A 12197-nucleotide genomic window follows, 5' to 3' on the forward strand; every position below is an offset into this window, starting at 1 on the left:
TTTTCTTGTTTTGAAAATGTACGGATAGCCAGGGGCACACTCCAACACTCAGACATAATTTACAAATGAAGCATGGGTGTTTGGTGAGTCCACCAGATCAGAGGCAGTAGGGATGACTAGAGATGTTCTCTTGATATGTGGGTGAATTGGACCATTTTCCTGTGATGCTAAGCTATTTTTTGGTGTCAGGGGAAAATTCATGGAGAAAAGTACATGACTTTACTATTTATATTTTTTACAACTTTTACTTTTACTTCACTTCATTCCTAAAAAAGTAAAGTATAGATACCCCAAGAAAACTCCTTAAGTAGTACTTTAAAGTATTTTTACTTATGTACTTTATACTACTGCGCGCACACACACACACACACACACACACACACACACACACACACACACACACACATAGAAGCATCATGCAGCTAATCTTCAGGGAGCACTGATGGCACATGACCCCTCAGTTTCAATAGGCGCACACACACACAACACACTGTGCCAAGCGTGTCACTCGGGTGTGTTCTTCATTGTGTTCAAATCTCATTTAGCTGCAGCAACCCAGCGGGCTGAGACAAATGTCCTTGTCAATACATGAATATGAAAGCTGCTGGACGCTATTAAGCTGTGTTTGATCAGGCCAGCTTGTATTCATTAGGCACCCGTCCAAACAAATCACAGACCAGAGCAGAGAGCAACTACTGCTTGCCTAGTTAAATAAAGGTTCAATAAAAAAAATATATAAAAAAATACGCTAGCTGGGTGTCAAACCAAAGCATGCAGAAACACGGCGTGGTGCCCGACCACTATTTATACCACAGACCATTATGGACCATTACACCACTACAGAGTGTTATAGACCTTTATAGCTAGACCATTACAGTCCATTTTAGACCACTATCCACAGGATGTATTGTGAAATAGGCATAGCTCCCATAAGGGACCGTTCGAAAATTATTGTGGGGGACCAAAATAGGAGAGGGGGATGCAACTTTTTTTTTTGCTTTGGGGAGGGTTGTTTTGTTTTTTATTGGGCACACTACAATACAGTGGAGAGTATAGTGCATTTCCTCCCCGATTTACATTCACCATTTTGGCAGGTTTTCCTATGTTCCATCCTAGCTAACTTTCCCATCTACCTCCCTGATCGAACCTGTGGTTCAACCAATGGAAAGTGTTCTATGGGACACCTGTTATGCCACTGACAGGCCGTGCGCTGCAAGACACAGGTTTGTTGTGTGAATGAATGAAAGGATTTCCCTCTGTTCTGTTTAGGCTACGTTTATAATGTGCTGCAATGTATCAATTTATCACCACCAGATCCCATTCCACCAGAGCTACATGTCGCCTACGCTCTCGTCATTCAATCTTCCCCGCTAGTTCATTGCCAATTTTGTTGCCGTTTTATATTCAGCAAGCAAGAGGGCTTCTTCTCCTCAAAAAAAAAGTTATTTAGAGTATACATGCTCTAAATAAGTATATATTTTTATTTAAAAAATTATTATGGACTAAACTGTAGGCCTATATTGTTATCCTTGGACTCGCATTGGGTTGGGCAAGGCTAGTCGTTGAATAGCCCATTCATAGACGCTAACTACCTTAAGCACCTATAGCTGAAAGTAACTTCTGGCAGGGGGAGTTTTGTTAAGATCCCTCAACGCTCTAAATGTTAAGATGTTGGTAACTACCTGTTGCTAAATATCTCAAACTAAAAGCATAATTTCTGGGACAAATCACTCACTCAACCCTGAACCTCATTGAGCAAGTTGAAGAGAATAAACTGCTGGGTGTCACCTTAGATAGCAAGCTATCATGGACATGTCCCACCAAACTACTTCTTATCACCCGCCTGCTTAACCCGGAAGACCACTGCAACAATGTGTCAGAAGAAACACCGTTGACCTGACGGTGCCCGGCCCACCACAAGGAGTCGCTGGAGCGCGATGAGCCAAGGAAACACCGATTGAGAATCGATTCACATTTAGATGGAGTATTTGGCTGTTTTGGCTGCCAGAGCCAATTTGCCAATAAACAAAATGTGTAAGGGCCTAGTCATTCTAGAACAATAAGGAATAGAGAGTGGGGAATGTGAGAGAGGCCACTCAGGCCAGTGAGTCTGTGGAGATGCCAGTGGAGAATTGCACAAGAAGGGAACAGTGAAGTCAGAAAGATATATAGACTAAATTAGAAGTTAGGCTAATTTATATATGCCTATTAATGCATAATGTGTATTCTAGCCTGTATATTCGGCCTTGGTAAACTATCACAGTGAATATGCAAGACAGACAACAACAAAAAAGTTTGAACATATCGATAAGTGGGTACACAGACTTAGATATCGTATAAGCCTATACTCATTCAAATTTAAATGTGGTGTCAATTTAAGCACCAATTGCTTCACAAAAATGTAGATATGGATAGATTTAATGTTGTTTCCATTTTTTTTATGGTTGTCAATTTCATCTTCATAGACTACTATTGCATAGATGTCTCTCTCCCAATCCCCTTTAAACCTGCCATGTCAATTAATTTAATTAATTTGATAGGTACATTGTTTTAGCATTATCCTAATGTAGTCTACTATCTGATAACCTACAGCTAGGATTTAAAGGTAGGCCTGGGTTTTAATAGGATACATTTTCAGGAAAGGAGAAATGTGATTTGCTCTTGTGTTTGAGATGAGCTGGTAGCTTTGATTGATGGGTCATTTTGATGGGTGTGTGTGTGAGTTCAGAAAGTTTCCTGAAGTAGTGTAGTTATGTCAGGACTCCGTCTCTTTAATAAAAGAGGAGGCATGATCGATAGTCTATAACTGAAATGAGAAAAAAAAATGTAGGTATGTCAAGACGATCAATCAATCAAATGTATTTATAAAGCCCTTCTTACATCAGCTGATGTCACAAAGTGCTGTACAGAAACCCAGTCTCAAACCCCAAACAGCAAGCAATGCAGGTGTAGAAGCACAGTGGCTAGGAAAAACTCTCTAGAAAGGCCAGAACCTAGGAAGAAACCTAGAGAGGAACCAGGCTATGAGGGGTGGCCAGTCTTCTTCTGGCTGTGCCGGGTGGAGATTATAACAGAACATGGCCAAGATGTTCAAATGTTCATAGATGACCAGCAGGGTCAAATAATAATAATCACAGTAGTTGTCGAGGGTGCAACAGGTCAGCACCTCAGGAGTATGTGTCAGTTAGCCGGTCATTCAGAGTATCTCTACCACTCTTGCTGTCTCTAGAGAGTTGAAAACAGCAGGTCTGGGACAGGTAGCATGTCTGGTGAACAGGTCAGGGTTCCATAGTTTAAAAGAGTTTAAACTGCAGTAGCATGGCCAGGTGGACTGGGGACAGCAAGGAGTCATCAGGCCAGGTAGTCCTGAGGCATGGTCCTAGGGCTCAGGTCCTCTGAGAGAGAGAAAGAAAGAAAGAGAGAAAGAGAGAAAGAAAGAGAGAAAGAGAATTAGAGAGAGCATACTTAAATTCACACAGGACACCGGATAAGACAGGAGAAATACTCCAGATATAACAGACTGACCCTAGCCCCCCGACACATAAACTACTGCAGCATAAATACTGGAGGCTGAGACAGGAGGGGTCGGGAGACACTGTGGCCCTGTCCGACAATACCCCTGGACAAGGCCAAACAGGCAGGATATAACCACACCCACTTTGCCAAGCAAAGCCCCCACACAACTAGAGGGATATCTTCAACCACCAACTCCTGAAACAAGGAAGAATATAGCCCACAAAGATCTCACCCACGGCCCAACCCAAGGGGGCACCAACCCGGACAGGAAGATCACGTCAGTGACTCAACACACTCAAGTGATGCACCCCTCCTTGGGATGTGTGTTTGCCCTGCCTCCAGCTGTTTGCTTATGAAATTCTAGGGACAGTAAAGGAGGCCTGCGTCTTGTGACCATAGCGTACATCTAGGGCAGGAGAAAATCAGAAAGATAGGTAGGAGTAAGCCCATGTAATGCATTGTAGGTTAGCAGTAAAACCTTTAAATCAGCCCTTGGCTTAACAGGAAGCCAGTGTAGAGAGGCTAGCACTGGACTAATATGATCCCATTTTTTGGTTCTAGTCAAGATTCGAGCTGTCGTGTTGAGCACTAACTGAACTCTATTTAGTGCTTTATCCGAGTAGCCGGAAAGTAGAGCACTGCAGTAGTCTTATCTAGAAGTGACAAAAGCATTGATTAATTTTTCTGCATAATTTTTGGCATAAAGTTCCTGATTTTTGCAATGTTACGTAGATGGAAAAAGCTGTCCTTGAAACAGTCTTGATATGTTCGTCAAAAGAGAGATCAGGGTACGGAGTAACGCTTTTATTTGAGATGACTATACAACCATCAAGAATAATTGTCAAATTCAACAGAAGATCTCTTTGTTTCTTGGGATCTAGAACAAGCATCTCTGCTTTGTCCGAGTTTAAATTAGAACATTTGCAGCCATCCTCTTCCTTATGTCTGAACCACAGGCTTCCAGGGAGGACAATTTTGGGGCTTCACTATGTTTCATGGAAAATTACAGCTGTGTGTCATCCTCATAGCAGTGAAAGTTAGCATTATGTTTCCGAATGACATCACCAAGAGGTCAAATATATAGTGAAAACAATAGTGGTCCTAAAACGGAACCTTGAGGAACACGATAATTGACAGTTGATTTGTCAGAGGACAAACCATCCACAGAGAAAAACTGATATCTTTCCGACAGATAAGATCTAAACCAGGCCAAAACCTATCCGTGTAGACTAATTTGGGTTTCCAATCTCTCCAAAAGAATGTGGTGAACGATGGTATCAAAAGCAGCACTAAGTTCTAGGAGCACGAGGACAGATGTTGAGCCTCGGTCTGACGCCATTAAAAGGTCATTTACCACCTTCACAAGTGCAGTCTCAGTGCTATGATGTGGTCTGAAACCAGACTGAAGCATTTCGTATACATTGTTTGTCCTCAGGAAGGCAGTGAGTTGCTGGCAAACAGCTTTTTCTAAAATGTTTTGAGAGGAATGGGTGATTTGATATAGGCTGATAGTTTTTTATATTTTCTGGATCAAGATTTGGCTTTTTCAAGAGAGGCTTTATTACTGCCACTTTTCGTGAGTTTGGTACAAATCCGGTGGATACAGAGACGTTTATTATGTTCAACATAGGAGGGCCAAGCACAGGAAGTAGCTCTTTCAGTAGTTTAGTTAGAAAAGGGTCCAGTATGCAGCTTGAAGGTTTAGAGGCCATGATTATTTTCATCATTGTGTCAAGAGATATAGTACTAAAACACTTGAGTGTCTCCCTTGTTCCTAGGTCCTGGCAGAGTTGTGCAGACTCAGGACAACAGAGCTTTGGAGGAATACGCAGATTTAAAGAGGAGTCCATAATTTGATTTCTAATGATCATGATATTTTCCTCAAAGAAGTTCATGAATTTATCACTTCTGAAGTGAAAGCCATCCTCTCTTGGGGAATGCTACTTTTTAGTTAGCTTTGCGACAATATCAATGAAATTAATTTTGGATTGTTCTTATTTTCCTACATTAAGTTGGAATAGGATGATCAAGCAGCAGTGAGGGCTCTTCGATACTGCACGGTGCTGTCTTTCCAAGCTAGTCGGAAAAACTTCCAGTTTGGTGTAGCGCCATTTCCGTTCCAATTTTCTGGAAGCTTGCTTCAGAGCTCGGGTATTTTCTGTATACCAGGGAGCTAGTTTCTTTTGACAAATGTTTTTTTTTAGAATACACAGTGTGTCAGGTATGCGTAAATAGCTGTAAGGTAGTCAGGTGCAGGAGAGCAGATATTGGGTAGAAAACGGAGCCTTTTATTTAGGTGAACCAAAAGCACACGGCACAATGAACACGAAATAACAACACGGGTTAACATAACCCAGCGCAACAGACTAACGTGCGCATACAATGAAACAGAATAAACAATACCACACAAAGACATGGGGGAAACAGAGGGTTAAATACACAACACATAATGAGGGGAATGAGAACCAGGTGTGTGAGAAAACAAGACAAGACAAATGGAAAATGAAAAATGGATCGGCGATGGCTAGAAGACTGGCGACGTCGACCGCCGAGCACCGCCCGAACAAGGAGAGGCATACACTTCGGCAAAAGTTGTGACACAGTGGCAATATACAGAATATACAGTGGCAAGAAAAAGTATGTGAACCTGGATTTCTGTTAAGAACAAATTCTTATTTTCTATGACGGCCTAGGAACAGTGGGTTAACTGCCTGTTCAGGGGCAGAACGACAGATTTGTACCTTGTCAGCTCAGGGGTTTGAACTTGCAACCTTCCGGTTACTAGTCCAACGCTCTAACCACTAGCCTACCCTGCCGCAATGCTTCTTGTTAATAGCAAACTCAAAGGGTTCACATACTTTTCTTGCCAATGTATGTGTGAGGACTGATGACAGGTGCCAGTTTTGTATTTCCTATCTTATTAAATGGGAGGAACTGAAGCAAATGCTCCTGTCATTTAATCATCTTGTAATATTTTTGGTAGCCTCCATTATTTCTCTCTCATTAGCCTCTCTAACCACTTTGAACAACATATTGTAATGAAAATAGTAGGGAGAGTGAGCTCGCCCGAAGCAGTGGTGTGTGGATCCTCAATCTTCTAGCCCGTAGCCCAGTGTGGCATCAACTGCCACAAAACCATGTTCAAGTGGCAGAGTCCATATCCGTGCTTAGAAACACAGGGTTGGTACACTATTGCCAAGGCAGTTATTGTTGTCATAATCATTATAAAGTTAATTCAACAAAGGGGGAGGGGTAATATATTTTTTTTCAAGTACAAGGGGCGGAAATATTTTTGACGTTGGGCAGGGGGGTAAAAAATCATGACAACTTCAGTTGGACCCCTCTTCTCCTAATCATTTTCGAATGGTCCCTAACTCAACCAGATATATTCAAGTATCGCAATCTTTTCTCTCTCTCGCTCTCTCTCTCTCTTTTCCCTATAATACACACACACACACACCTTCCTTTTGATGATATACAGTGCATTCGGAAAGTATTCAGACCCCTTGACTTTTTTGGGCATTTTGCTACGTTACAGCCTAAAAAAAATAACATTTTTTATTCTCATCAATCTACACATAATACACCATAATTAAAAAGTGAAAACAAGGTTTAAAAAATGTTTGCAAATGTAATTTAAAAAAACAATAGAAATACCTTATTTACATAAGTATTCAGACCCTTTACTTTGAGACTCGAATTTGAGCTCAGGTGCATCCTGTTTCCATTGATCATTCTTGAGATGTTTCTACAACTTGATTGGAGTCCACCTGTGGTAAATTCAATTGATTGGACATGATTTGGAAAGGCACACACACCTGTCTATATAATGTCTCAGAGTTGAAAGTGCATGTCAGAGAAAAAACCAAGCCATGAGGTCGAAGGAATTGTCCGTAGAGCCCAGAGACAGGATTGTGTTGAGGAACAGATCTGGAGAAGGGTACCAAAACATTTCTGAAGCATTGAAGATCCCTAAGAACACAGTGGCCTCCATCATTCTAAAATGGAAGAAGTTTGGATCCACCAAGACTCTTCCTAGAGCTGGCCAAACTGAGCAATCAGGGGAGAAGGGCCTTGTTCAGGGAGGTGACCAAGAACCCGTTGTTCACACTGTCAGAGCTCCAGAGTTCTTCCAAGGAGATGGGAGAACCTTGCAAAAAGACAACCATCTCTCCATCAATCCACCAATCAGGACTTTGTGGTAATGTGACCAGATGAAAGCCAATCCTCAGTAAAAGGCACATGACAGCCCGCTTGGAGCTTGCCAAAAGGCACCTAAAGGACTCTCAGACCATGAGAAAAATGATTCTCTGGTCTGTTGAAACCAAGATTGAACTCTTTGGCCTGAATGCCAAGCATCATGCCTGGAGGAAACCTGGCACATTCCCTACGGTGAAGCATGGTGGTTTCAGCATCATGCTGTGGGGATGTTTTTCAGCGGCAGGGACTGGGAGACTAGTTAGGATTGAGGCAAAGATGAACGGAGCAAAGTACAGAGAGATCCTTGATGAAAAAAACTTGCTCCAGAGCACTCAGGACCTCGTACTGGGGACAACAAGACAATGACCCTAAGTACACAGCCAAGACAACGCAGGAGTGGCTTCGGGACAAGTTTCTGAATGCCCTTGAGTGACCCAATTGAACATCTCTGGAGAGACTTGAAAATAGCTGTGCAGCGACGCTCCCGATCCAACAAGACAGAGCTTAAGAGGATCTGCAGAGAAGAATGGGAGAAACTCCCAATACACGTGTGCCAAGCTTGTTTTTTTATTTATTTTTTATTTTACCTTTACTTAACTAGGCAAGTCAGTTAAGAACAAATTCTTATTTTCAATGACGGCCTAGGAACAGTGGGTTAACTGCCTGTTCAGGGGCCAAACGACAGATTTGTACCTTGTCAGCTCGGGGGTTTGAACTTGCAACCTTTCAGTATTCAATATTTTAGAATAAGGCTGTAACGTAACAAAATTTGGAAAAAGTCAAGGGGTCTGAATAATTTCCGAATGCACTTGTAAATATACATACAGTAGGTCAAGGTGAACAACTGAATGTGGCAAGTGGCCATCATTGAATAGCCTATAATACCATGCCATTACATCCAAACTTGACAACTAAGCTACTATTATCTGTATCCCAAGTTGAAGTAGGACTTTAAAAAAAATGCTTCTAATTCTATTTTCTTTAGGCAGAGACACCAAGGCCCTTTTTGCTCTTTAAAGATTCATAATAGATTTTTAACAGACAGAAGGAGATTTAATTTTACATGAGCCAAGAAATTTCCTGGCCGACGGGCACAGGGGGAGAAAAAGGCGCCAAATGACCGGCAGAGGAAGGAATCTTTCTGAGATTTGTTGACAATGTCAACACCAGGGACAGGAAAGAGGAAAAACAAAAGGAACCAAAAATAGCTGTATACACTGAGTATACCAAACATTAGGAACTCCTTCCTTATAATGAGTCATCTACACTGATTAAAGTGGATTGAACAAGTATCATCAATAAGGGATCATAGCTTTCACCTGGATTCACCTGGTCAGTCTATGTCATGGAATGAGCAGGTGTCCGTAATGTTTTGTACACTCAGTGTATATCCATATGTACACATATCTAGCCTATACATAAATGTCTCTGCCTGTAACAGGAAAGGGCAATTCAGGTATTTTGGTATTTATTTTATTAGGATCCCCATTAGCTGTTGCAAAAGCAGGAGATACTCTTCCTGGGGTCCACACAAAACATGAAACATGACATAATACAGAACATTAATAAACAAGAACAGCTCAAAGACAGAACCACATCAATTAAAAAATCTGTTTAAAAAAGGCACACGTAGCCTACAAATCAATACCAGTCATGTGGTTAGACATTTGAATTAGTGCAGTGGTCACATCACCAGGACTACCATGCATTGATATCCCACAGAAGTTTATTGTGTGTTTATCCTCTGGCCCCACATTGTCCACGTTTTGACACTTGCATCTGTTATTGTCACTCTGGTGGATGGATAAAGATGACTCTATCGATAACATGCAAACTCTCCCCTGTCAAACCATGGGACGTGGTTAAATCAACAAAGCGGCGATGCTTCAGGTGATAACGGTGCGATTTAATGTCATTGACCACCTGACTCCATGTCTTGACAGGTCATGGGCGATAGCCTCGTGTGCTGTTTCAATGTGTGATCTTATTGTCTTGTTGTTTTTGCTGATTATCCTGACAAGCTAAAGTGACTGGGTGTTTTGAATAAACGTTTTTAAATAAAAGTGTGGTGTTATTATAACAATAATAATAATAACAATAATAATATAACCAGGATGTTGTCCTTTAAAAAAAAACATATTGTGTTGCTAAGGCAACTCTGCATTTTCTGCTCTGTTGCTAGGAAGGCAGTTGCAGCTCTCTATCTCTCCTCTCATCCCTCACCATCCCTGTTTATTATGTCTCATATCTCATCCACTGTCTGGGTGGATTTGACTGCCCCCCCCCCCCCCCTCATTTGCTATGGTAGAGTACACACACACACATTAGGTGGCCATGGTGTGAAAGAAGGATAAGATGAGGGAGGTTGTGAGAAGTGTACTGCCAAGTCAAAGTTCAATAGGTGCCTTTCATTCCCCACTAATCCCAGCTCTCGTGGCAGATAAACTTTAGCAAATGAGCATGCCACGCTAGTCACACTGTCTGTGTGCCTTAAGTATATCGACTGAAAGGTTCAAGCTGCAGATGTGGCAGGTAAAGGGTATATAGCAGTATTACTGGTAGCCTGGTAGGCCTACTGTGGTGTTGATGGGGCTGTATTGCTTGGACCACATCATTGCTGCTTGTAAATGTTTTATTTTCTTTCTGGATGTTATAGAGGTGAAAATGTGTCTGAGAATTGAATAGCTTGATTGAATGTGGCTGTGACTGACGTGGTGACCTTCTGTTTTTGGGGTATGAGCATACAGGTTTGAGTTATCACCTTTGTGCCCAATCGCATTTGGAGTCAGGCTGGGGAAAGAGGATTCAACAAAAAAAATGAATATCTATAAAAACTGTATCAAATCTATAAAAACTGTATCAAAGCCCCATCCATGATTTTTTTTAAACACAGCAATGAAACTGAAAGCAACATAATTGCCTGAATATCTTTCCTTCCCTCTCCGTTTCTCTCGTCACGTTGCTTGGGCGCATCTGTCGCCTTGCATTACATTAATGAAAAATGTAATGCAAGCGCATGCGGGCTGCATCCCTCTCTGTGTCACCCACCGCCACCCCACGCCATTGAGTGGGAGGACACCCACCTCTCGACTCGAGTGAAAGGGTCAATCACTCATGCATGGCCTCCTGTTTTCGTGCCCGCGCACTGCCATGCTGGTCACGCTCTCCCTTCTCTCTTTCTCTTATCTCATTCGTTGCGCGCACTCCTCGCCCAGGACTCCTAACTGCCTGCCACCATCCGTTCCTTTTCTCCCCCCCTCCTCCGCGCCAAGCCACGCTTTCATCATCATTTATTTAGTCGGTAATGCTGCTTCTATCCGACGTCACGCTTCGACTTCGTCGCCATCTCCGGCCTCCGCTTGTCGCTCCCCGGAGTGGTTTTCGGCCGCAGAGGAGAGGAGCGGCGGCTTTTCTGGAGATGCGGGCGCCGGACTGCCACTGCCAGCGTTGTCATGCACTTCATTTGAGCTAAAAGGGGCCGAAGCAAGGAGCCCCTCCTTCGGGGGCTGCCCAGAGTAGCTTACGGCGATGAACCTGCACTCAGGGCGGGCGGCTGTGGCCGTGATGCGGATGATGGGCTGTAATAACGGGCGCTTTGCGCGGCATTTTCTCCACAGCGACTGCGTGGTCGAGGAGAAGACGGTGGTCTTGACCAAGAAGGAGAATGAAGGCTTCGGCTTCGTGCTGCGAGGGGCCAAAGGTAAGATGCTTCCCTGGTCTCTCCCCCCTTCTCCATATCCCTTTCTCATGGTTACGGTATATGTAGGCACTGCACATTAAACACGATAATAACAGCCTATGTATCTTATATGTCTCTATATGATAAAACTTTAAAGAGATTAACATTGTATTTCCCACCTGAAGTAACCACAGGAACCCCTCCACTCTGTATGTCAGTTGCCTGTAGCCTACTGTATAATGTAAACGACTTATGAGTATATATGAGTCTGTCTGTCTGTCTGTCTGTCTGTCTGTCTGAGCGTCAATGTCTAGCCAGCCAGACACCATCATAACTGAAGCAGAAACACACACACACACACACACACACACACACACACACACACACACACACACACACACACACACACACACACACACACACACACACACACACACACACACACACACACACAGAGGGATAGAATGTTGAAAAAGAAAACATAATCACACTTACACACACACACACACACACACACACAAAGACTAACTGCACCTCTGTCCACCTCTCTAGAACAGAGGCCCTCATGGGTCCAAATAGTTGGATCTGTTCCGAAATGGACCTGGGGCTTTCCCATCTGGACATGATTTGCATAAATTAGTTTTTTAAATATAGAGACCTGTTCCGAACGGACCCGAGGACAACTAGATCTGTTCCGTATAGACCTGGTCGGATCCAGACCCGATCCGAGTGAGAGAAGCGGTAGAAGAGTCAATTTTTAAACTTCTTTATTATCTAGAGTTGATCAAGTGTAAGGAAGAGG

General features: G+C 42.8%; 1 protein-coding gene across 1 annotated transcript in view; it reads left to right on the forward strand.

Annotated features, from left to right (window-relative positions):
* Positions 1-12197, forward strand: part of LOC135506019 (SH3 and multiple ankyrin repeat domains protein 2-like) — a 162682-nt gene that overhangs the window by 81740 nt on the left and 68745 nt on the right. Inside the window, exon 14 of the mRNA XM_064925357.1 lies at positions 11334-11416. Within this exon, the coding sequence (XP_064781429.1) occupies positions 11334-11416 (83 nt within the window). The remainder of the gene's footprint in view (positions 1-11333; positions 11417-12197) is intronic.

The sequence above is a fragment of the Oncorhynchus masou genome, chromosome 2, assembly GCF_036934945.1.
Source record: "Oncorhynchus masou masou isolate Uvic2021 chromosome 2, UVic_Omas_1.1, whole genome shotgun sequence".
Classification (NCBI taxonomy): domain Eukaryota; kingdom Metazoa; phylum Chordata; class Actinopteri; order Salmoniformes; family Salmonidae; genus Oncorhynchus; species Oncorhynchus masou.